This window comes from Eschrichtius robustus, chromosome 20 (genome assembly GCF_028021215.1).
Source record: "Eschrichtius robustus isolate mEscRob2 chromosome 20, mEscRob2.pri, whole genome shotgun sequence".
Classification (NCBI taxonomy): domain Eukaryota; kingdom Metazoa; phylum Chordata; class Mammalia; order Artiodactyla; family Eschrichtiidae; genus Eschrichtius; species Eschrichtius robustus.
In genome coordinates, this window is record NC_090843.1 from 55,878,235 (window position 1) to 55,902,149 (window position 23,915).

The window sequence follows — 23,915 nt, forward strand, 5'->3', positions numbered from 1 at the left end:
GTCAGGACGGGTTTCCTGTTGCTGTTACTGAGGGCCGTGTCGTCAGAGAACACAGATTATTACTGGGCAGGAAACAGTTATGATCATGAAATCTTCTCGGTCGGGACAAACTTACACTAGGAGCAGCAGGCCTACAGACTTTGCTACACTTAACCTTCTCCTTCTGGCTGTCACCTCCCCTGAGACGGGGAGTTTTGTGCAGTCAGAAAACAGTTCCACTGCTACTAAATACTTGAAGAATGGGTAGCCTTCTTTTACGTAAATAGTTAATTGAAAGATGTGTGCAAATTCCTTCTTTTAAAATGGGGCCCAAATTTAACTTCCTCATGAGTATCACTTTATTACATACATGCAGATAATCTTCATCATTGAGCCAAGCAGTATACCATGATTACATTTCTTTCTTGAACAAGTTTCAAACGTATTCCAGGAGTTAATAATTGCCTCTTTTTAATTTGCTTATTCTTTTATGTATTTATTATCATTCCCCACATACTAGCCAACACGTCTGAACATAATTTTCCTCATGATCAGATATGTTGATTAATCTCTGTTTCTCGCCTCCACCCCCCACTCTTTGTCCTGAGGCCCTCTTTCCTTCTCTCTCAGTCTGGCCCAGCCGCTTTCTAGGTCTACAGTGTGGTGCTTGTCCTGGGAACCACACTGAGTGTGGGATTCTCCCTCCCATGTTCGGGTCCTTGTTTTCTGTTTGCACGTGTCCTCCTCTTTCTTGGTTTACTCTCTTACTTTGATGGAGCCTATCCTGCTTTGTGTATTAGAGGACATTTCTTGAGACTTAACATGTTTGAAGGTGTCTATCTTTATACTTGATTGATGATTTGGCTGGGTTTTAAATTACTGGTTTATTACTTTATTTATTTTTGGCTGTGCTGGGTCTTCGTTGCTGCGCGCGGGCTTTCTCTAGTTGCGGTGAGCAGGGGCTACTCTTCGTTGCGGTGTGTGGGCTTCTCATTGCGGTGGCTTCTCTTGTTGCAGAGTGCGGACTCTAGGCGCACGGGCTTCAGTAGTTGTGGCACACGGGCTCAGTAGTTGTGGCTCGCGAGCTCTAGAGCACAGGCTCAGTAGTTGTGGCTCACGGGCTTAGTTGCTCCGCGGCATGTGGGATCTTCCCGGACCAGGGCTCAAACCCACGTCCCCTGCATTAGCAGGCGGATTCTTAACCACTGCACCACCAGGAAAGTCCCAAATTACTGGTTTATTTTTTCCAAAGAATATACCTTCCTTTTTTTGTGGGGGTCAAGCAGGGATTGTCAGGTAGCTGCCAGGAGCAGATGTGGAGACCCATCAGTCTAACTGCTTGTTCTGCAGATTCTCAGCCAGTTGCCTCATTTCCTACCAGATCCTTCATTCCACTTTCATGGTTCCTGGTTCTCTTACTTCCAGAGTCTTTCTGTGAGACATGTTTTGTGAGACAGATCAGCTTGCTTTTCCTTGGCATCTCCCTCTATGTACCCTAAGGTTTCAGGTTCCTCTGTATTTTTCCTCTGTACTGCTGAGTCAATTTTGATTCTTCCGTGTGCTTTTTATCTTCCGAAAATCTTGGACATTTCTCATCTAGTTTTGTCTTTTTCTCCTTGTAGATTTATGTGTTCATTTATCTCCTTTTATTTTGGTGGGCTTTTGGGTGGGATCAGAGATAATCACTTACGTTCTACCTCTCAGGTTTAGCCTGAAGTCCTGGGACTTCTCTTAGTATACATACCTTTCAAAGCATATGAGACCCTTTGTTCTGTTGAGATGCGCATTTATTATCTGGAGAGGAGGGTAGGTACACTTGACTTGCTTCCGTGTGTTAACACGCAGTCCTGTAGCATACTCACTGGTTTGCACAGAACCTGTCTGGATTGGTTAGGCTAACTGGCATCTTGGGAAATCCAAAATAAGCTAAGGAAGATAGACTGTTCCTTATGTGTTCTTACCACTTGATTAACGATACATTTTGTTCATAGTTGTTCTGTAGATGTAGGAAAAGCTCTCTCAGTTTATAAGGACTAATAAGTTAAGATGTTGAGGTCAGATCTGTTAAAATACGCCTGAACTTCACGGATGTTCTCCTCTCCTGTCCTTGACCCTCAAGTGACGGCACATCTAAATATTCTAGCTCTGTTTTTGATCTCTCTTGTTTTGTTTCTTATTTGAGTGTTCCACAGATGAGAAGTATATTGATCAAATCTTGAAAAAGTATCCAAAGACAGTTGACTTCATCTGATAGCCTCTTGGGTGAGGGAGAAGTAAGCTGAGTTTTTCTCTTTCTTTTAATGTCTCCACTCCTCCCTCCACGTGGAGAAAAGCACTGTTCCGGTGGTCAGATGGGGCAGGTGATATAAACTGGATGTAAATAAAAGAGTGATTCTGGAAGGAAAGGCTTAAGGTGATAATGCTTTTAATGAAAGCAAACTCTTAAAGATTTCTTGTTTGAAAAACAAATCAGGAGACTTCTGGTTGAAAAGGACAGATTGAACATATGATTTATCTCTACTCCCTATATCCCTAGCCCACTCTATGCCACTGAAAGACTAAATAAAAGGCATGAAACCATAAATGACAGCAAATAAGAAATAGCAAGAAAATTTTGGAAGCCATGAAGCAGTTAGACAAATGGCAAGTGACTTAGCAGACCAGAGAGAGCCAAGTACCTGATGAGGGTGGAGCCAAGACCCTAGCTGATTTGTGCAGAAGAACCTTGGTAAGACTCGGGAATGAGAAGCACTAGATGCAGGGGTCCAGGGGGTCAGAAAGTAGGAGACTTAGTTGAAACTCTCATTCTTGAATATAGCAAATTGCTAAGAGATCCAGACATTTGCTGAAAACCATGAAAGCTACATAGGCTATTATAACAGAGAAAACATCTGAATAATAGGAGTTCCAGAATGTGAAAACAGGGAAAAAGGAGGAATGGAAAATTATTGAGGAAATACTATAAGAAAAATCCCCAGAAGGTTGTTAGTCTCTGGATTGAAAGGGTTCGCCAGTTGTCCACTGTGAGTGAGTGAGTGAGTGAATAACTGAATAAATAAACAGAACAGAACACATCACGGCACGTTGTTGTGCAAAGGATAGGTGGGCATCCCAATGTAAGGAGAAGATGACAGAAGGTTCCAGAGGGTTAAAACTGGGCACATTCAAATAATCAGAAATGAGAATGGCATATTGTTGTCAGTAGCAACCCTGCTAGAAGATATTAGAGCATACTTCCCATGTTTACCCTAGAATTCTGTACTCAGCTAAATTATTGATTAAATAAAAGGGTAGAATAAAGACAGTTTAAGGTATGCAAAGTGTCCAAGAATGTAGTTCCCATGCACTGTTTCTCAGTAGGCTACCAGAGGGTGTGTGCCGCCAGCACAAGGTGCACAGTGAGAAGGAGGAAGACGGGATTTAGGGAACTTAAGACTCCAACATGGAACTTCCAGGAAAATGGCAAAAGCTATTTCTAAGAGAATTTTTCAGTGAGCATAGAAAGCAGCTAGTCTAGATTGGAGTCAGGAGGACAGAGGGCTCCAGGAGGAATAGTTTCCAGAGGGGGAAGCCAGCGTGAGGAAGGTTAAAAAAGAAGAAAACAGATACATTACGTCATGTGTTTGAGTGTATTGGGAGCACCTTTGTATTTCTCTCATAGTTTGGGGATGAATTAGTGATAGGAATATAGAAAGCAAAGCAAGCATAAAAACAAAGTAATCACTTCTGCTTCTAGTAATGACACACTTGGTAATTTGGACCGCCTCTCCCACTGAGGATAACTGTTTATAGAAAAGCTAGATTAAAAATAAAACATATGTGCTTGACGGCACCAGGAAGTTAACTAGGTAATGAAGAATAACTGGGCCAGGATCCCGAGAAGACAGAGACCCAGGGAAGTTAGCCCGTGTCTGGCACTGGATTGTCGGTTCTGGAGGAAGATGAATGGCACTTTCAATGGCCTTTTCAGATCAGAGGACAGAGGTGGAAATTAAGGGCTTGCCAAGGGCGGGGAACTGGCCCGATGAACTTTGCTCGTTTCTGATTGGGACCCTGAAGGGTGGCACTCTGGAATAAGGGCGACCGGGATGCCGGCAGGCCCTCTCAGGACTCCACTCAGCTCCACGTCGTCTCACTTCCTGAGATTGCATTGAGGTGATTCTAGATTGTTGCCCCACAGGCACCGAGCAGAAGCAAACTTAACTTTTCTCTGAAGATTTATAATATCATCTTAGGATTGAAATTATTTCTGCAATTTTCAAATTCAGTGTCTGGTATATGGTAAAAAAAAAAAGCAGGCAACAGAGAGACATGACAATAACAAGAACAGACCCACAGCAGCTCCACATATTAGAGCCACTGGGCACAGATATTGGAATAACTGTGCCTACTATATGCATAGAGATAAAAGGACACAATTTAGAATTTTGGCAGAGAACTGGGAACTAAACTAAATCCACGTGGACGTTCTAGAACTGAAAAATACAAATTCTGAAATGAGCAACTCATTGGATGGACTTAATAGCAAATTAGACACATCAAAAGAAAAAATTAGAGCCTTTTGGCTCTCTGAGCAGCACATGGCGTCAGCAAGAACAGGAGTCTTATGAAAGGCGGCAAAAAGGGAGCCAAGAAGAAAGTGGTTGACCCATTTTCTAAGGAAGATTGGTATGATGTGAAAGCACCAGCTATGTTCAATGTAAGAAATATTGGGAAAACACTAGTCACAAGAACTCAGGGAACCAAAATTGCATCTGATGGCCTCAAGTGTTGTGTTTTTGAAGTGAGCCTTGCTGATCTGCAGAATGATGAGTTTGCATTTAGAAAATTCAAGCTAATTACTGAGGATGTTCAGGGCAAATACTGCCTGACTGATTTCCGTGGCATGGATCTTACCCGTGACAAAATGTGCTCCATGGTCAAAAATGTCAGACCATGATTGAAGCTCACGTGGGTGTCAAGACTAATGATGGCTATTTGCTTCATCTGTTCTGTGTGGGTTTTACTAAAAAACGCAACAGTCAGATTCGGAAGACCTTTTATGCCCAGCACCAGCAGGTCTGCCAGATCTGCAAGAAGATGAGGGAAATCATGACCCGAGAGGTGCAGACAAATGACTTGAAAGAGGTGGTCAATCAATGGATTCCAGACAGCATTGGAAAAGACATGGAAAAGGCTTGCCAATCTATTTATCTGTTCCATGATGTCATTGTTAGAAAGGTAAAAATGCTGAAGAAGCCCAAGTTTGAATTGGGAAGACTCATGGAGCTACGTGGTGAAGGTAGTAGTTCTGGAAAAGCTACTGGGGACGAGGCAGGTGCTCGAGTTGAACGAGCTGATGGACATGAGCCAAGGATCTGCTGAAAATTCAGACTTTTAATGGTGACAAATAAAAGATCTTATTTATGGAAAAAAAAAATTAGAGACTTGGGACAGAAGACAGAAGAAAATATCCAGTGTGATGCACGGAGACACCCAGAAAGAGGAAAATAAAGAAGAGAGGATGAGGGACATGGAGAATAAAGGGACAAGGTCTAATATCCATGTGGCTGGAGTCACGGAAGGAGAGGAGAGAGAGAGAATGGGGCAGAAACCACATCCATGGAGATAACGGCTGATAACTTCCCCAAATAACAAAAGACATCAAGCCATAGATTCAAGAAGCTCTAAATGCCCCAAGCAAGAAAAATAAAAGAAATCCATATGTAGAATATCATAGTATTGTTGGAAAATGAAAGACAAAGAGAAAATCTTAAAATCAGCCCGAGGAAGGAAAAAGGAGAAACAGAAACAATGGAAGCTGGATGACCTGGTGTATTTTTTAAAGTTCTAAAAGAGAAAGCTACCAATTTGGATCTAAGCCCAGTGAAATGTATTTCAAGAAGGAAGGCAATAAAAGTTCTAAACAAAGCTGAGAAAATTTATTACCAGTAGACCGTCACTATAGGAAACATTAAAAGGGTATTTTTCAGGCAGAGCAAAAACAGTCACAGATGAAAAGTCAGAAATAGGGGAAGGCATGAATTAAGAAAAAGTCAACATGTAGGTAAGTGAATATTGACTGTATAAAACAAAAAACTGATGTCTTATGGGTGTGTATATGTATGTATATATACATCTGAAATACACGATAAAAATAGCATATAAATTGGGAAGGGGATAAATAGAGTTAGTATTCTAATTAGGTTCTTGCATTGTCTGGGGAAATGGTAAGAATATCGATTAGTGTTAGACTTTAAGTCAAGGATGCTTATTGTAATCTAGAGTGGCCACTAAAAGAATAGTAAGAGTGTTTAAAATCCAAGTTAATAGTGAGGAAAGAATGTAATTTAAACAATCACAAAATCCTAAAAAAGGCAAGAAAGAAGAGAGAACAAATAGACAAATAGAAAGTACGTAGTATTTTAGTAGTAGAAGCTCACATATATCAGAATTACATTAAGTGAAAAAGAACTATACACACCAATTAAAAGACAAAAGATTGTCAGATTAGCCAAAATAAAACAGCTGGGACAGGAATCAGGGTAGAAGGGATGAGAGAAGGGGAAGGACACTTAACCTTTGTTTACCTCTTTTGTATAATTCTGACTTTTGGAACTGTTAATGTTTCCTATACATCCCTCCAAATCATCAAGGATGGGGGGGCAGTGGAGGTTGACCCTAAATTGGAATACAAAAAGAAATATGACACTAACTGTATTTCCAAGAAATAACCATACTAAAGGGATACATACAGATAAGGCCTTGTCTGAGTTACTTTTGAATGCAGTATTTTGACTCTGTACCTTCTGGCTAAAGACAAAAAGACTGTAAACACATATTAGATTCTAATAAGTAGGTTTCTTTTACCCAGCAGCATGGGTTAACAATTCTAAAACTACTTTCTCTATATTTTAGGGTTGATCAAGTAAATAAGTATATTGTGAATAATGAGAGCCAGGTTTCTGGGGGAAGGCTAGAATGAATCTCCTGTTTTGAAGTGGGATTGAAGGTATTATGAATTTATGGTTTTTGATAGATATAGAAATAGACATGGGGTGTGTGTCTATGTGTCTGTTTGTCTGTCCGAGTCTATCTGGTGAGAGGGCCTAGAAGCGATGGCATACTTAGTAGCAATGAGCACACTTAGTACCCAGATTTTGGTTTCTAAATACTCTTCTCCATGAAAAGGTACCAGGGCTCCTCGGAGAAATGGCCGATTCCAAGACTGGGGCTGGGAAAATGTAAGATGAGGCTGAAACATCGTGTGGCAGAAAGGAAGTGTTCAAAGAATGATGGGGACATGCCAAGAGGACCTGGGAGCTGGCTTGAAGGGGCTCCTACTGGCCAATCTGGGACACTTTGAGTATCAAAATAAGTAATAATAGAAACAGATTACAAACTGTTGAATAAAATAAGAATGTGTAAGACCAAGCCGATATAAACACATAAATAAGTAATAGAGAAGGGAAAGCTCTTCCATGTAGTTGGGAATGACAGAATTAGAAAATCAGTGTTGGCAACCCTGTAATAATTGATTCAGCAAGTTTGATGAGAAACAGGATATTTACATAGTCTCAAAGTATCTCCCTGCAATGTAAGTATTAATTACAAAGGGAAAATAGTGACTTTACAAGGGAGAAACCTGGCAGACATCAGCGTAACTGTGCGATAGAAATTAACACTCATCATAGTAAGACAAATAGATGTATTGAGGGACACAGTAACCCTTCTGGACATTTGTCCCCAAAATGTAGAACCTGAACCTGACAAACCCAAATTGAGGGACATTCTAAAACAAACAAAAAAAAAATAGCCTTTACTCTTCAAAAAATGTTAAGGTCGTGAAAGACAAAGATTGAAGAGTGATTCTAGATGAAAATAGACTAAAGAGATGTGGCCACTGAATGCAACATGTGATCCTGCACTGAATCCTGGACTAGAAAATGTTTTCTTTTAAAGGACATTTTTTGGACAGTTGGCAAAAATTTGAAAAAGGTCTGTAGGTAAGATTAGATAATAGTATTGTATCCGTGTTAATGTTAAGATTTTTATAATTGTATCAGGATTATTTAAGAGAATGTCCTTGTTTTTAGGAAATGTACCCAGAAGTACCTGAGGGATATCAAGTCTGCAACTTACTCTCAAACAGTTTGGAGGCGGGAAAATGTGTGTGCGTATGGGTGTGTGTGTATGTGTGTGTTGAGAGAAACCTGGAATTTCCTGCCCCCCGCCCCACAGAGAAGGCCCACACCCTTTCCTCTGTCAGGCAGTTGGGCAGCTGTAGGGGGTAGATCTGGATTGGGGCTGGGGTGCAGCTAGTTAGTTTCCAGTCACCTCTGGTTTCAACCATCTCAAGGGTGAGGTCCGCCCTGTGTGTATGACAGGCCCCTCCCTCTAGCCTGACTTTGGGATCTCAGCACCACCATCTTAATGTCTAGGAAAGCCAGGCTTCTCACCTTGTTTTTCTTCTTTAAAATTATCTTGGCCTTTTGAGTTTCCATTTAAATCTTAGAAGTGACTTGGTAAGTTCCTCCGCTGAGTAACAGAATGGCTCCCATACTTGGCTGTATGTACCTCTAGCTGTGTTGTTTGTCTTCCAGCTTTGCAGAAGAGCTTGTAGATGAAGCTCTGGGGGCCGTGGCTGCTGAACTTCAGGATGTGTGTGAAGATTATGCAGAAGCCGTGTTCACCTCAGAATTCTTGGAGGCGGCTACATAAAGGCTCTCCAAGGTGGGGCCCCCAGTGTCACTGGTGAGGGGACGGCACCACCCTTTCTACTAGCCACAGGAAATCTTTGTCCTCAGCTGTCCATCCAGGCCCAGAAGGTGCTGCCCACTGAAAGGAAGGAAGTGCCAGTGAGGCCATCCTCACTTTGCATCTTCTCATTGTCAGAGCAATGGTTCTGGTAGCTTATGATGGAATGTGTTATATTTATCAGTGCCCAGGAAACGTGAATCAATTATGACTATAATATTTTCTGAATGTATAATTTTCCCATTGAAATACCATGTTCATTACACTGGCTCAGTTTGGTGATCAGAGCGTTTTGAAAGAGAACAGATAAGTCTGTTTCACACAGGGATTCAAGTTACTGTTGATCTGTGGGTGGCCTTGATGCCAGCACAAGTGCAATTACTGTCTGGTCCCATCACCTGGCTCGTGTTTGCTTCTTTGACAGTTTCCTACCAGGACACCTGTCCTGCCGGGTTACAGACTTGTGTTGAGCACAGGACTTAGTTATGCTGCCAAAACTCTGCTCCATCATTAAAATAGGAACCCAGCAGTTATCTGTGTACAACAATAAACACACATTTCTCTAATTCTCAGTTACTAGGTGCTTCTTCACATTTTGAGTTCCTCAAGTCTTCTGTCGCTGTGGGTTGACACATTCTGATATACAGAACTCTGAATTCAGAGGAAGTTTGAGGACATCAGGAGAGGCTGGCCTTCTTCTGGGGCCTGGTCAGAGGTACAGAGCTCACCCCCCTCTCTGCCGAGGTCACAAGTTGCTGTGTTTCCACACCAAAAAGGAGCCTGTGTGGGAGGAGAAAACAGATCTGGATAGTGTGAAGACCACAGGGTCTCCCCCAAGAAAGGAAGAAACTTTAAGAACCACAATAGCTTGGTCCTCGAACGTCTTATAAGTCAGATTTTACCAAGAGAAAAGCCTCTGTGTTTTCAGAAACTCTGGATTCAGAAAAAGAAAAGGAATGTGTATAAAATAAGGCCACTGCCTTGAAAAAGTTTCCCTCACTTTTTTGCCTGGGGCCTGGTGAAAGAAATGTGGAGAACGAGTGATGTGAGACATACCCCACAGAATAATGTGAATCCTTTTATAGCACATATAGTGTTGTCATCTGGGATTCTTCTCTGAAGTACAAGTATTTCAGGTGATAATTTAAGCTGCTTGATCACACTTATTTGTGCAAAATTGATTTTTGTTTAATGTTAATGTTTTCCTGCTTAATTTTATATAAACTCAGAATTTAAAAGGCTTCAAGGGAAATTAAAGGTCCTCTATTTGAGGAATTATATACGTACACTTGATAGGAGTGTCTGTTATTGATAATTTGTGTGGCAGTTTTGACTGTGCTCATTTTTTAAATAAACTCAATATTTTAAAGTATGTGCATGTCGGTTTGAAAAAATTTACAGCTCCTTTTTTTTTTCCAGGCAAAGTGAAATGTGATTTACAGAAACCACTGAGAATACTTTTATATTTAATATGAGCGTAGTGGATTATTTGCCACCTCTCACCACTCCCAGAAAGAAATAAATGATAATAAAAAGCTAACATTTTATTGAGCACATACTATGTACCAGGCATGGCTCTAAATGCCTTCCCTGTATTAACTTATTTAATCCTCATATCTGTGTGTGGTAGATACCATTATTATTCCCATTTTGTAGATGAATCAAATGAGGCACAGAATGGGGAGATGATTTGATCACCTAAGCCTATATTCAGCAGCACCGTGGTCATGGATTCACTTAGTCCCATAAAGATAGGTGTCAAAGTTTTGAGAGTTCACTCAAGTGCATTCTCCTGCCTCTTCCTGTGTCCACTCAACATGTCTTAGACGCTGTTGTCTGAAGCAGTCCTTTCCTAAGCACCTCCTGTCTGCTGAAGAGTCAAGTCCAGACTCCTTTGCTTGCAGATGTTTCCAGTATCTCTCCTGCTCCTCCCACCAGCTGGGTCTCCCTGTCTCTGACTCCTATGGGTGAGGCTTACACCTACCTCCGTGTCTGCTGTCTACTTTATAGCCCTGGCCCACAGTGAACCTCCTCGGCCAAAGCATTCTCCAAAGATGCAAAAGTAAATTGCAAGAAATAAAAACTTTCATTTGAAAATGGAAGTTGAATCCTTAAAATATAAATTTTCCTGTTTATAGCCTTGCAATTATCCCAGACCTCTAGAATTTTTGTTCTTCATGAGCAAAGGCTGATCCTGTGTAGGTTATTCTCTAATCCCCTCCAGTTTTCTCCTGACCTATTCACGTGTTATTTTCAGAAACAGAGAAATGCATAAGCGTAGTATTTGTGTTACATAGGCTGTCCCAGTGGACGGACATGCTGAAATTCCTGACCTGTCCAGCTTCACAGCTCTGGCCCTAGGGGGTCTTCCCTGTTTCCACACTTGCCTCTAGTCTGTACAGCTCCTTGAGGGCAAGGCCTCTGCCCAGCAGGTAGTTAGTGCTCAGTAAATTCTTTTGAGTTAATGAAAGAAGGAAGGCATGCTTTTTCCTGGGGTCGGTTTTGGTTTTGGATGGGGGTTCTATCACATCTCTGCAGAGTCCGCAGAAACCTGTGTGAATCTTCTGTGACCTGATGTAGGATGTCACCTGTGAGGAGCTGCAGATCCCATCTCCGAGGTGCCGATGCGTCAGGGATTCCAACTCAGAACTTCCAGAACTGCTGCAGAGTGGGCTGGGGGTGGGGTGGCGGGGCGCCCAGGGCTCGGGCAGAGGGCAGAGGAGTGAATGGGGGACCGCAGGAATGACTGCCTTGATGCTGGGGTCCCTTCCCCCTCTGCCTGTTGGTGCTGGGGGTCGGAGGGGAGACGGCGAGGAGCATCCTTTCTGCCTCTCCTCCCTCCCTTCCTTTGCTCACAGTTCCTGCTTCCCTGAAATTGAGGGGAGTGTGTGTGCAGGGAATGGGCAGCCAGAGGCAGTGCCTGGAGGCGGCATGAACTGTGCGCTGGTGGGTCTGGAAGGCGAGAGTGAGCGTCTGAGCGAAGCGCCCAGGGCCCAGAGGAGAGGAAGGGGCTCTAAGCCCGGTCGGAAAGCTTCCAGTTTTCTCTGTGGTGCCCTGTAGGTTTCCTTAACTCTTGAATGTTTCTGAGGAACTCTGTTTCAGCAACTTGAGGGACTGATGAGAATTCCCCGCAAACCCTGTAAATCAGGGGTGTCTGCTCACCACGCACGGGTCACCGCAGGAGCGCCCTCTGGGAGGGCCAGCGGGCTGGAGAGCTCTCAGTTCTTGGGGCTCATGAGAAGCAGCAGGAAGGCAGCGGTGCGACCACTATCTTCCTAAATAGTGGCCTCTCCCATTCAGCTCTGCTGGTTCAAGAGCAGAGACCTCGCATCTGTTTATTGGTTGGTTGAACCTAATAATGCGGCTGGCCTGGAAGGGCTTCCACCATACAACCTGAGGGCTTCCTATTGTCTTTGGTCAGGGCCCCAGGGAATCCCATGTTGGGCCCCGGGCTGGCTGTCAGGCCCAAGTGATCTCAGTCAACTCGTCCATCCGTGCGGGTCCCACCCTGACCAGGCTCGCAGCTCTGATAATGACTTTGGGCTGGCTGTGTGGCCAGGCCTCCTCTTTGCTTTGTGGCTCCGGTTCTAGGTCCCTCTTGCCAGCCTGCCCAGGGCCCTGTTCCTGTGACACTGGGCCTGCTCTGCTCTCACCAGTCTTCCCAGAGCCTCAAGTGTGGCCTCTGACCCTCAGCCTGGAGCAGGGAGCCCCGAAGTTGCCCCCACCCTCTCTGGTGAACCCCCTCTATCCGCTGCTCTTCCTCGAGTCCCCTTAGCTGTTTCTGTGCTCCATCCGCCTGGTAACCCTGATCGATTTTTCTTGAACCGAACCTGCTGCCTCTCACCTTTTTTTCTGGCTAACTTTCCATCCACCCAGCTGGACTTTTCCTGTGGCTGGGTCCATCCCTTCCCGCCACTGAATCAGACCCCCCACCCCCATGCCCCAGCAGGTGTCCGGAGGTTGGGCTCCTCCATGTCCCGCCGCCATGAAATGAGTAAGACACCTGCGCCTCCTACCCTTCTCTGAGCCCCAGCTCTCCCCGGGGGACTGACTGAGGGGCTGCTCCCCTCCCATTCTGCCCTGGATCCAAGAGAAGTCACCCTCTCCCAGAGCCCCTCTGTCACAGCCTTTGCCTCCCCAGGCTCTGTCTCCCTTTGCTTCCATTGCAGCCCTCCCCCGGGCACCTCGGCACCCCCTCTGGGTGTGTCTTCGCACCTTGTGCCGTTCCTCGCCCTCCCCTCCCCAGCCTCCCTCACTGCCCCCTCCCTGGACCAGAAGCATTTCCCTTCTGCTCTGGTTGTCTCCCTGGAATCTTCCATCCACACCCTATTCCTCTGCCTTCCCTTGGGTGCGGGTGAGGTCAGCCTGAGGCCTCCCACTTGTGGTCGCCGTGCCTGTGTCTAGAAGCTTGCCCAGCATCCCATTTGGGAATGGGAGAATTCCAGCAGCGTCCGGCTCTGACACACTGTCATCAGATCCTGGACACTTGGGCTCTGACATCTACCCCACAGGTCCAGGGTTCCCTAAGCCTGGGCTGAATTACCTAGGAGGCCCCCAGCAGACGATTCCTCGAGATGGCATGGGAGGCTGGGAGTCCAGAGAGCTGGGGAGATGAGTCTGGCCACCAGCACCTGTGCAGCCACTTGCCTTTATGGCCCCTACAGACCAAGCTCCAGGGCCAGGCTCAGGAGGAAACGTGGTTCTCCTTAGCCATGATTGTCCAACACACCGTCCTTGGAGAGTTACTGAGAGGCCGAGAGAGGTTAAGTGAATATTTGGGGTTTAACTCCATCCCACATCTACTCAGCACTTTACAATTCACAAAATGCCTTTCAATACATTCCCTTCTCTCTTTCAGTCACTGTAGCCACCCTGCTTTGCGTACCAGCAGTAACACGGACTGCTTAAGAATGTGAGCCACGAGTTAAGATCTCCTGGGACCTCCATGCCTCAGTTTCCTAATCTGTGAAATGGGGATAACAGTAGTATCCACCCAGGGTTACTGTGTGGATTAAGGGAAATAATCCTTGCGAACATTGAGAAGAGCACCTGGCGGATAGTAAGTGCTCAGCAAGTGTTCACTCTTAGGTTTGTCGCTGAGGACTTAGGAGGGGGAAGCTTGTGGCTGTTCTCACAGCCTTCTTTCTGAAGTGCTTTCCTTGCCTCTTTGCTCCTGTTGTGTTCTTCTTGCCTACAGCCCTGTGTCTCTTCTTGCCTTGCCCTGGAAGCCAAACACTCGGCAACACTTAGCCATTCCTTTGGCTGCCCTGAGCCACGCATCTGGTTCCCCCTCCAGCTTATCCCCCTGGGCCACCTCAGAGAGATGTCCCTTTTGGCCATGGGACTAAACTGCACCGTGGACAGTGGTCCTGTACACTTGCTCTAGGGCTCCCGGTGCCACCAGAACCTTCTGAACTGGACCACATCCTTAAGGGGCAGGCGGATGAAGTATTTCCAGCCTTGTTTTTTTGTTGTTGTTGCTGTTGTTTTGTTTTTTGGCTGCGTTGGGTCTTCTTTGCTGCGTGTGGGCTTTCTCTAGTTGCAGCGAGCAGGGGCTACTCTTCGTTGCGGTGCGCAGGCTTCTCATTGTGGTGGCTTCTCTTGTTGCAGAGCACGGGCTTTAGGCGCGTGGGCTCAGTAGTTGCGGCTCGCAGGCTCTAGAGCGCAGGCTCAGTAGTTGTGGCGCACGGGCTTAGCTGCTCCGTGGCATGTGGGATCTTCCCGGACCAGGGCACGAACCCGTGTCCCCTGCATTGGCAGGGGGATTCTTAACCACTGCGCCACCAGGGAAGTCCACTAGCCTTGTTTTGCAGATGAAAAAATTGAGGTCTACAGAAATGAAGAGGTCATACGGACACACAGTGACAGAACCAAAACTCAATCTGCATCTTTTGACTTCAGACCTAGTAACCTTTCCATTCTGTGACACCATTTGGTCTTTCTCTCAAGCAGATGATTCTTAGATGGTCTAGAAAGTCTTAGTGGATGTAATTGTAAGTGGAATCTGCATTTAAAAATACTTGCTATGGTCCTGCACTCTGCCAGGCACTAGGCTTAGTTTGGGGCCTACAAAGATGACTAAGATGCATTTCCCACCTTCCTGATACAGCATCCCCACTGCCCAGAGCTGAGCTGCTGCCTCAGTTTCCATCATCTGCCTCCCTCATCCCCTGCTGGGGCTGAACCCTCCCCAGAACTCAGCCCACAGAGTAATGATAATTATCCACTGCTTGAGTGCTGACCAGGTAGGTGCTTTATTTACACGATCTCATTTGATTCTCACACTAAACTGAACTAGAGATTATTAACCTGTTTTACAGATAAAACTGAAGCCAAGTTAGAAGGAGATTTCCCCAACGAGACAGTGGTTCTGGGTCTGCTTACAAATTTGGGCTCTTCCCAGTGTACTGCAGGGGACGCCCCAGGGCCCTGGCATCCTGCCTGCCGCTCAGGCTCTTCCCCCAGAACCTCCGGCCAGCCGGAGGCTGGGCATCCGCTCAGAAGGCAGCCGAAGCCACAGCTGCGGCCTCGCCTCCTGTGCCCGGGGCATGTGCCGAATTGGACATGCTGGTACAGCCCTCGCCCGGGCGGTACCTGGGCTTTGGCTCTACCTCCCAAGCACTGTTCACAAACGGCCTCTGCCCCGTGCAGGCCAGCCTCAGTGGCAAAGCCAGTGTCCCCGCCCTCCGGTCTAATTTCCTCCTTTGCCTCCTCAAGGCATCATTCTCAGGCAGCCCCTCCCCACGTAGCGTCACGCGGGGCACCAGGGGCCCCAGCTGGACATTTTTCCCCTTGGCAACCTCAGCAGAGAGAAGCCCTTCTCTCCCAGGAGTGCCACGAAGGCTGCAGGGTCACTGCTCATTGGTCTGATGGGCCCAACCCACGTAACAGACCCATCCCCGACCTAATCCCTGTGCTCTGATTGGTCAGATCTTAGTCACATGTGCACCTGGAAAAGAGGATAGATCAGCAGCATCCCAACCGCATGGACTGAACATGGAGAAGCGGCAGCTTCAGAGGAAAACAGAGGCCGCGTTCCCTGAAGCTGGAGAGAGAGTCTGCCGGTGCGCGCTACAAAAAGTAGCATGTCTTCTTAAGACTAGGTCACAAGACACATTTTAATTTTCACTAACAGTCATTCAAAGTTTACTACATCTATGGAAATCCAGAGATAAGTAAGGCACAGACCCTCGTTAAGCAGAATGAAAATTAAGGTGAAACAGAGGGAAGCAACAGAGCATGGTTGTGCGTTCAAAGTAGTGACTCATTTTTATTGAGCGAAGGTTGCAATCCTGGTGGTCTTCATGGAGGACGTGGCATTTGAATGAGACCTTGAAAGAAAATTGAAACTCTAGTAATTATAGAAGTAGGGGAAGGACCCTCCAGGCAGAGGGAACAGCAGGGCAAGGACTGAGCTCTCGAAAGGGGAAGGCATATGTGAATATACTGCGATTAGGCTAAGGTGCTAGAGGGGTTTAGCCAGAGCTGAGACGCCTGCACTGGGAGCCTGTGTGCCCGAGACTGAGTGCATCTGAGGCAGTGAGGAGTGGCCTTGGCGGCTCATGATTCCTGCCGACAAAGAATTTTCGTCCGGCTTCGAGAAGATGCCCTTGAACAGAAACAAGCAGTTTCCCTGGGAGAGCGTCCACCCTCGCTGCCCTTGAAAGCAGGATTTGCCCCAGATTGCCCCTTGCTCAAGCTTCCTAATCTTTATTCTGTTTCCAGATGGGGGGAGTCTACTGGGAGCCCCAGGCCCCTGCCAAGTGCTCCATCTGTATTTAATCAATCCCTCCTCTGAAATCCAATCCGTCATAAATTCCAGCCTCACAATAAATGTGCCAAGAGGTCTGTAGGGACGGGCTTTTATAGTGAATGAGAAACAGAATCGCTGCCCAAACTATTGAACTGAGGACAATGGGGATCCGAAGGAGGTGCTGCAAGAGGGGCAAATATTGAAGGCTGAGTAGCAGAGGGGGAGCCCGCTGAGCCCCACCCGCCCGGGCCCGCTGCGCCCTCGGCTTGTCCTCAGCCTGGTCTCCTCGCCTTTATTAGCTCTTGGTAATGGATTTTATATCTGCTCAGTGTGACGGAGGAGTCTTGGCAAGCCTCAAAGACCTGCAGAGTTTCCTCCCGGCCCTCCAATGAGAAGCCGGCAGCCTCCGTCAGCCACGTAGGTGGCTCTCCAGCCAACATTTACTTTAGTGTCAAAAAGAAATTCCAGGCATGTTTGGAACAGATGCAGGGCCCACTGAGCCATGGGGTCTTTGCGAGGACAATCTAGGCCGGACCTCGGGGTGTCGGCCTTCCCGTCAGTGTTCATCCTGTCGTCCTTGCCTGGGGAGGGCATGCTGGGGCCTGAGACCCAGGCGGCGGGCACTGCTGCAGCCCTGTGACCTGTGGCAGGCGTGGCGGAAGGCCACCTTGCCGTGGGAGATCACAGGGATGCGGGCTTAGCTCTGCCAACGCTTCTAATTAACTCACATAATCGTTCACAGGTTAGACATGAACATGCCCCAGACTCCCCACACTAACTCAGGGGGTCTGTCTCCCATCCGCACAAAGGGATTGACGAAATAGGAGTTCTTGCTGTTTTAGTAAAAATCCCTTTAAAAATCTGGAAAAGGCTATGGGCCCTTTCCTCAGAAAACACACACACAGACACGAACACATGTACATACACATACATATACATGCGCACACACATGCACACATACACATATGTGCATGTATCTACACACACATACACACACCTGCAGTGTCATGTCAGGGGGCTGGCAATCCCCAGATCCAGGCTGGCCTGGATGCCTGGTTAAGGAACCCTGAACTGAATGATTCTGGGGTCCGGCCTCTTCCCCTGTAATTCTTGTACCTAGAAGCCGTCTAGGTACAAGCTGTGCCCCCATCACAAAGCATTTTCTAACCTCTTACTCTGAGGTAGACAGAGGAGGGTTTATTACCCCCTTTTCTGCAGAGTGGGGCCGGGTCTGATGGGAAATCAATAGTGAAAGTGGGGCTCATCAGCTCCACCACTGTTTCCTCTAACTTTGTTGGGCCATGCTCCCTTTTGATGCACAGAAAAAAATCTCATTTCCCCACCCCAGGAATTTCTAATAACTCATGGTGGGGAGGGGAGCAGAAATCTACTGAATCTCAGGCCAAGTTGTTAAATCTTACTCTCTATAGCTTGAAATATAATTTGAACTCTGAAAATCATAGTTGTGCTTAATTCCCAAGTATGAAATATTGTAACGTTGGAACATTTAAAACCATACAGCCTGCGGCAGCCTGGACTAAAAAGCACTATGGAAGGACTGACAGCCTCTCCAACTGACAGTTGTGAGGTTAATCCAGCCCCTTCCCAGAACTTTCCTGCTGGGGCCACACCAGGACCCTCGTGCACGGAGGATGCCAGTGCCAGATGACTCTAAACAGCAGACAACAGCACTCTCCTGAAGACTTTTGGAACCCTTAACTTTGGCAAGTCTTCAGGATTGAGTTTTTGGGGTATTGCAGGGGCTATGTCATCCATGAGATGACACAGCCCCCAATACCCAAGTGATTTGGAACTCACGATGCAGCCTTTCATGTACGACACTCCCAGTGCCCTTGGAATAGAGTCCTGGGAATGCAGGAGCCCACTTGCCATGGCGGGATTCTCAGAGCTCCCTCTCCCACTGCTGGAACCTGGGGCTCCCACGTCCCAGCCTTGGCCAATCAGGCCTGGCTTGAAGGACGGGTGCAAAGATGAGGCTCCTCTAGAACCCACTCAGTGGTGGGGCTGTCCAAGGTGCAGGGAGTGACCCTCAGGCCAAATTGTTCTGCTACGAGATGGCTGTTGGGCTTTACAGTTCTCTGCCCTCTGAGCTGCCTTTGTTCCTGTCTGCTCTCCAAGCCTGTCCCTGCAGCCTCAGCCCCGGCAGCCCGCCAATAAATTCCCTTTGGCTTAAGAGAGCCCGAGTCTGTGCCCGCTACAATAGGAAGCATCCGTGTTGCATGCACACCGTCTGGACCTTGTGTTACTTCTGCAAGCAAATGCTACCTGGGCACCAGCAACACTCCCGCTTCTCCTGGCAGGATGGGGTGGAGGGGGTCAAAGAGAGTAGAAAAGACTCCTTTCCACAAGCCAGCGACACTGCCTCCACCTCCACACAGGAGCGTGAGGAGAGATGAACCTGGAGACCCTCTGCCACCAATGCCCTGTTTTTGACTCCCCCCTTCCCACCCCTAGTACCTGGGGCCCGGCTTCCCCATCTGTACAGTGAGGTGCTGGGTCAGCTGAGCTGGAGTTGGATGTGGTGAGTGGGGTCTGGAAGTCCTTCCAACTCCAGCCCTGAGTCCAGATACCCTTCAAACTGTCCAGCATCCTCAGAGGCATAGACGAGCAACCTCCCAGCCCCCGCCCACCTAGGACTCACTCCCCTAGGACTCTGAGTCTGAAAACAAGCAGTGTCTTGACCCCTACCTGGCATCGGTCCTGTGCGTCACATTCTGGAGCACAAAACACCCTTCATCCCTCTCTCTCCCTTATACATTTCATGACCAAAAGTCAAGTCTTCCTGTGAATACTTTCCTTGTAGTCTTTGCCTTCCTGCCTTTAGAAATGGATTTGCATAAAATAACCAGAGGGCATTTCTACAACTGCCTCTTTATTCACCTGCAGCCCTTCCAGGCCAGGATGTTTCCTTGATGGACTGCTATCCTTCAGCCGGTAATTTAATTGGCACCTGCCCAGTGCAATGTCTCCCCCCGTGGTTTACTGGGAGCGGCTGGGCTCGGAAAGGGATGTTTCTGTCTTCGAGAAAGGCCTGGAGTCCCCGGAGCGTCCTTTCGCTCAGCGAGTAATCTAGTATATCTTTAATAAGCGGAGTCAATTCACTTTCAAAACCCTTGTAAAATTCAGCCTTTTAGTCACTCTGACCTGAAGCATTCAAATTCCAATAAGAATAGATAGCCCCAGCAGCACCCACCCACGAGATCCGGCCAGGGGACGAGATCCGGCCAGGGGATGAGATCCGGCCAGGGGATACGGGCCGATAACCCCAGGAGGCCTCTGCCCGGGCCAAGGCCGCAGCATCTGTGCCCTGGAGACTCCTGCTGACTCAGCTTCTCCACCTGCCAGAGCATCTTGAATGTGGGCTTTGGAAAACCACGGGGTCAGAGCCCAGCGGAAAGGTTCTGGGAAACCTGTGAATCTAGTATAGACAGGGCAGGGCGGTGAGCTGTCTGAGGCTGTGCCTGGAGTTAGTGGCAGAGCCTCAGCCTCTCAGTTTCCTGTGTCTTGCTTTTGTCTTATTTATTTCTTGTCTTCTTCTCTCTAGAGGTTAAGGTGAGAATCACAGACATCCTAGGGCTTGGGTTGGTATACTTGGTCCAACCCCTTACTAGCTGTGTGACCTAAAGAAAGATACCTAGCCTCTCTGAGCCTCAGTTTCTTATCTGTGAAATGGGGACGGTTAGAATAATGCCTCCCTCATTATGTTGCTATAAGGATTAAATGAGGTAACACATGAAAAGTCCTTAAAACACTTCCAGGTACATAGTAGTCACTCAGCAAATCTATTCCTGTTATTGTTGTTATTGTGTTGTTGTTACAGCTGGAGAGAAATAGAGCAGATGTGAAGAAGAGCTTCCCAGCTAGCCTAACAGAGAGAGCTGAAGGTTGTAGCAAAGTCTGGAGGCAGAAGGATGGACAGAATGACCCTTTCTCAGGGGTTCCCTCCCCCCAGTGACTCTGTCTTGGCTTCTCTTCAGCAGCTGCCTGAGCCCCAGCAGTGTGGGGTCCTCTCTGGGGAGTTAAGACTAATACACTTTGAGATCTGTATCAGCAAGTACAGATGATGCCTCGGTGGAGAGGGCAGGGTGGGGCAGGTCTGCAGCGGGAGCTTATATCACACTCGGGCCATGGGGGCTGCCAGGGTTTATTCCTGTTGAATAGGAGGCCTTTCTCTGCTGACTTCAGCTCAGACTGCCCACCTTCTTCTCCATCCCCTCCTGGGGAGGCATGTGGTGGGTACCACTGTGCTCAGACCTGGAGGAGAGAGATGAAATTTGTATCACAGGCCGAGCTTCCTGCTCAACGAGGCTGCAGCTGCCCTGTTCTCTCCGTGGGAGACAGGGAGTGTGGAGTGTTCTGAGCGGATGGAGACTGGGCTGGAAGTCAGAACAATCGGGTTCTAAACTAGGACAAGGCCTTTCCCTGCTCTGGGCCTCGGTCTTAATATCCATCAAATGAGGGTATTGGCAGAACACTCTCTCTCTCTCTCTCTCTCTCTCTCTCTCTCTCCCTCTCTCTCGAGCAGCTTACTGATGCGGTGATTAGGGAAATCTGCGTGTTCCCGACGGCCCTATGGTTCCAGTGCTGTGTATGTGCCCCAGAGAATCTCTGACACGGAAACCCAGGAAATGCAGGGGATGTTTGTTGCAGCAGCATCTGTAGCAGCGAAGAGCTGTGAAAATTAAATGCCCATCAAGAGGGGATGAGGAGATACAAGATGAGGTCTTATCACACTAGGAAACATTATCATCAAAAGGAACCTGCCAAATCTACAAATATCGGTATGAATAGATCTGAAAACAATATTAAAGGGGGGAAAGTAAGAAGCAGAACGGGCTAGCCATGGTGCCATTATGTAATGTTTTAAATGCTTCCATGCAGGTATATAATGTTTAGGCTACACAGACAGGAGAAAGAGCTTCTGAAGTTAGATGGGAAAAGCACACAGCATTTGGAAGAGAGGAATGGACTGGGGGTGAGGACAAAAAGAGACCAAAAAAAAAAAAAAAACCAAAAAGACTCTGCTGAGACTGCTAGGAGATGCCATGAGCTGCTAATACTAAATCCTATTATATCCTGTTAGGTGCATCTCGGGTTCAAACAAAATAGATAAAGATGGTTTGGGTCTAGATGATTCCCTCAGGACCTTCCAGCACTGCCATCCTGGTACTCAGCCAGCATGGCCAGAGCTGGGACCTTGTAGGGGTCCAGAGCAAGGACCATGCCGAGTTGTGGAGCCTGAGCAAAGCCGTATCTGAAGAAAGGTGTACAAGAGCCCTAACAGGTGTAGATATTCTACTAGGTGCCGATAAAGTCTGTTACATAATCTATTTACATAATCTGCTTGTGATTTCCTGCCTCGTCAATACAGTTACATTAGGAATCAGGACCCACAGGCTGATCTATTGTTTCCTTAGTGCCTTATCATCTATACCTGTGTCTGCTTCTCTGCGTTCTGGAATCTGTCGTAAACAAACAATGTCGTGTGGGGGGCCAGGGCAGGGGAGCAACGAGTCTGAGGTCGGAGCTTTGGTACATGCTTGTTTTGGGCCGCTGGCACTGATGCACGTTTGCAGGAGTGTAGACTCCAAGGACCACTCTTGCAGTGCGTTTTAGATTTTCAGCCAGTTCCTCATTTGTATTTGGTCTAAATATAACTTGAAGACAACTGGTCTTGCTTGAGGCCAATCTCAACAGTCTTGACATCAGACAAACGCAAAACACAGCTCCAACTGCAAGCGCTGAAGGAGGAGATAAATTGCTAACCCACTGGGCAGCCTCTTAAATCAGCTCGTCCCTTAGAGCAGTGGCCACATGTCGCTGCCTCCACCCAACCCCCTCTTTTCTTAAAAAATTCTCCGTTCAGCCTCTCCAGACCCTCTCTCCAAAATCCCATCTACCAGCACACCCCACTCGGAAGAACAGCGAAGCCAGCTAAACAGCAATTGATGCAATAAAATCTAAACTTGAGCCTCGGGTCATCTCAGCACTCAAGTAAAATCAGCGGAGGTCTTGTTCAACAGGTTCTGCAAGATGTCGCCAAGCATCTTTCGAAAATACTGAGGATGCAGGAATGTGAATGTCATCTAGATTTTGCGGCCCACCCTTGTGGGCATAGGGGGGGACCATGGTCTATGTAAAGGTAGAGCATTCAGCTTGGTCTACTAGGTTGGCGGGGGTGGGGGGTTCTTTCCTGGCCAGGGGTTCTTACACAGGGGTCTAGGGCTCACCTAAGGGGTCGTTTGTGTCGATCTTAAGGGAATCTTCCTGCCTCTGCATGAGATCATAAATGAGACCCTTGGTGACCCAGTGCCTCCTTCACAGGATCTGCTGTGAACGTGAGGCTGTGGTTATTAGCGTAACTGCTGGGAACGGGCCCTCGCCAGCAGGGAGGGGGACAGGCAGGGTCCTAACCCTTCTTGAGGTTGAAGGTGGAAGCACGGACTAGATAAGCCACAGCTCCCAGCAAGGAGAAGAAGAAGAGCTCTAGATGCGAAGGCACATTCTACCCAGTGTCCCGGATGGTGGGCAGAAGTCGGGGGCAGCCTGGTGCAAGAAGACGATGGTGAGAACAAACCAGCCACTCCCAGCTGTTCTGGAAGGCTCCAAAGAAAAGCATCTATTCCTAGGGCTGCTTTTGTGATTGGGGGCGATCCCCATGGCAGTGGACAACCCCTAAGTTTCTTTAAAGTGTGGGAACCAGCGAGGAGGGGCCCAGAAGGCTAGAGCCAGGGCAGGAGACACTGCAGGGAGGGGAGGCGTTTCCAGCAGCTCGGGTGAGAGAGACCCACGTGACCCCGGCAGAGGCACTGGCACCTTTGCTGCCGGGCTCGAGCTGGCCCTAGTCCTGCCCCAGGCCTCCTTCTGCTGGCGTCCATCAGCAGAGGACAGGGGTAGGTCACTTAACCAGCCCACTGTCCTGCTCCTGACTTCGGTGCAAGTCACCATCAGAGGGTTGGACAGCGGCTACGCCAGGCCCAGCAGGCACTGCAATACCGAACTCCACCGGTTGCAACGTGTCCAAAAAGGAAATGAGTGTAACCTGGCGTGGCTGCCTTTCCACGGGGCCACGTTGGCTCCTGATGACGGTCACTTACCTCTCCAAGTGCCTGGACACCACCTGCCCAGGATGGATACCCAGGCCTTGGGTCTGTCATGTGGAGGAGTCACCCCAGCCATGTCCCTCTCCGCACCCACCTGGACCTCTTCGCTCCATCCACATCTGTGTTCACACTCTCCTGGGCAACAGGTAGCATTGGCCTCTGCACTGTTTTCCCAGTTCTCCAGGCTGGAGTGCTTGGCTGGGCCCGGGGGGCAACGGGCTACTCCAGAGGCGGAAGCTGAACAGACTGTGGGCAGAGGAAAGGGTCTGGGCAGCGGGTCCCAGAGGAAAGATCCTGTCTGGAACCCTGACCCCGTCTCTCAG

At 47.8% G+C, this 23,915-nt stretch overlaps 1 protein-coding gene and 1 pseudogene across 10 annotated transcripts in view; both read left to right on the forward strand.

Moving 5' to 3' along the window:
- Positions 1 to 10,065, forward strand: part of KIAA0753 (KIAA0753 ortholog) — a 60,517-nt gene extending 50,452 nt beyond the window's left edge. For 9 of the 10 annotated variants that reach the window (XM_068531622.1, XM_068531621.1, XM_068531623.1 and 6 more), the window contains one exon: positions 8,562 to 10,065. In XM_068531622.1, coding sequence (XP_068387723.1) covers positions 8,562 to 8,679 — 118 coding nt within the window. In that variant the 3' untranslated portion in view covers positions 8,680 to 10,065. The remainder of the gene's footprint in view (positions 1 to 8,561) is intronic. The other variant, XM_068531626.1, reaches the window with a different exon arrangement.
- Positions 4,352 to 5,787, forward strand: LOC137755029 (40S ribosomal protein S3a-like; annotated as a pseudogene).
- Positions 10,066 to 23,915: the final 13,850 nt, after the last annotated feature.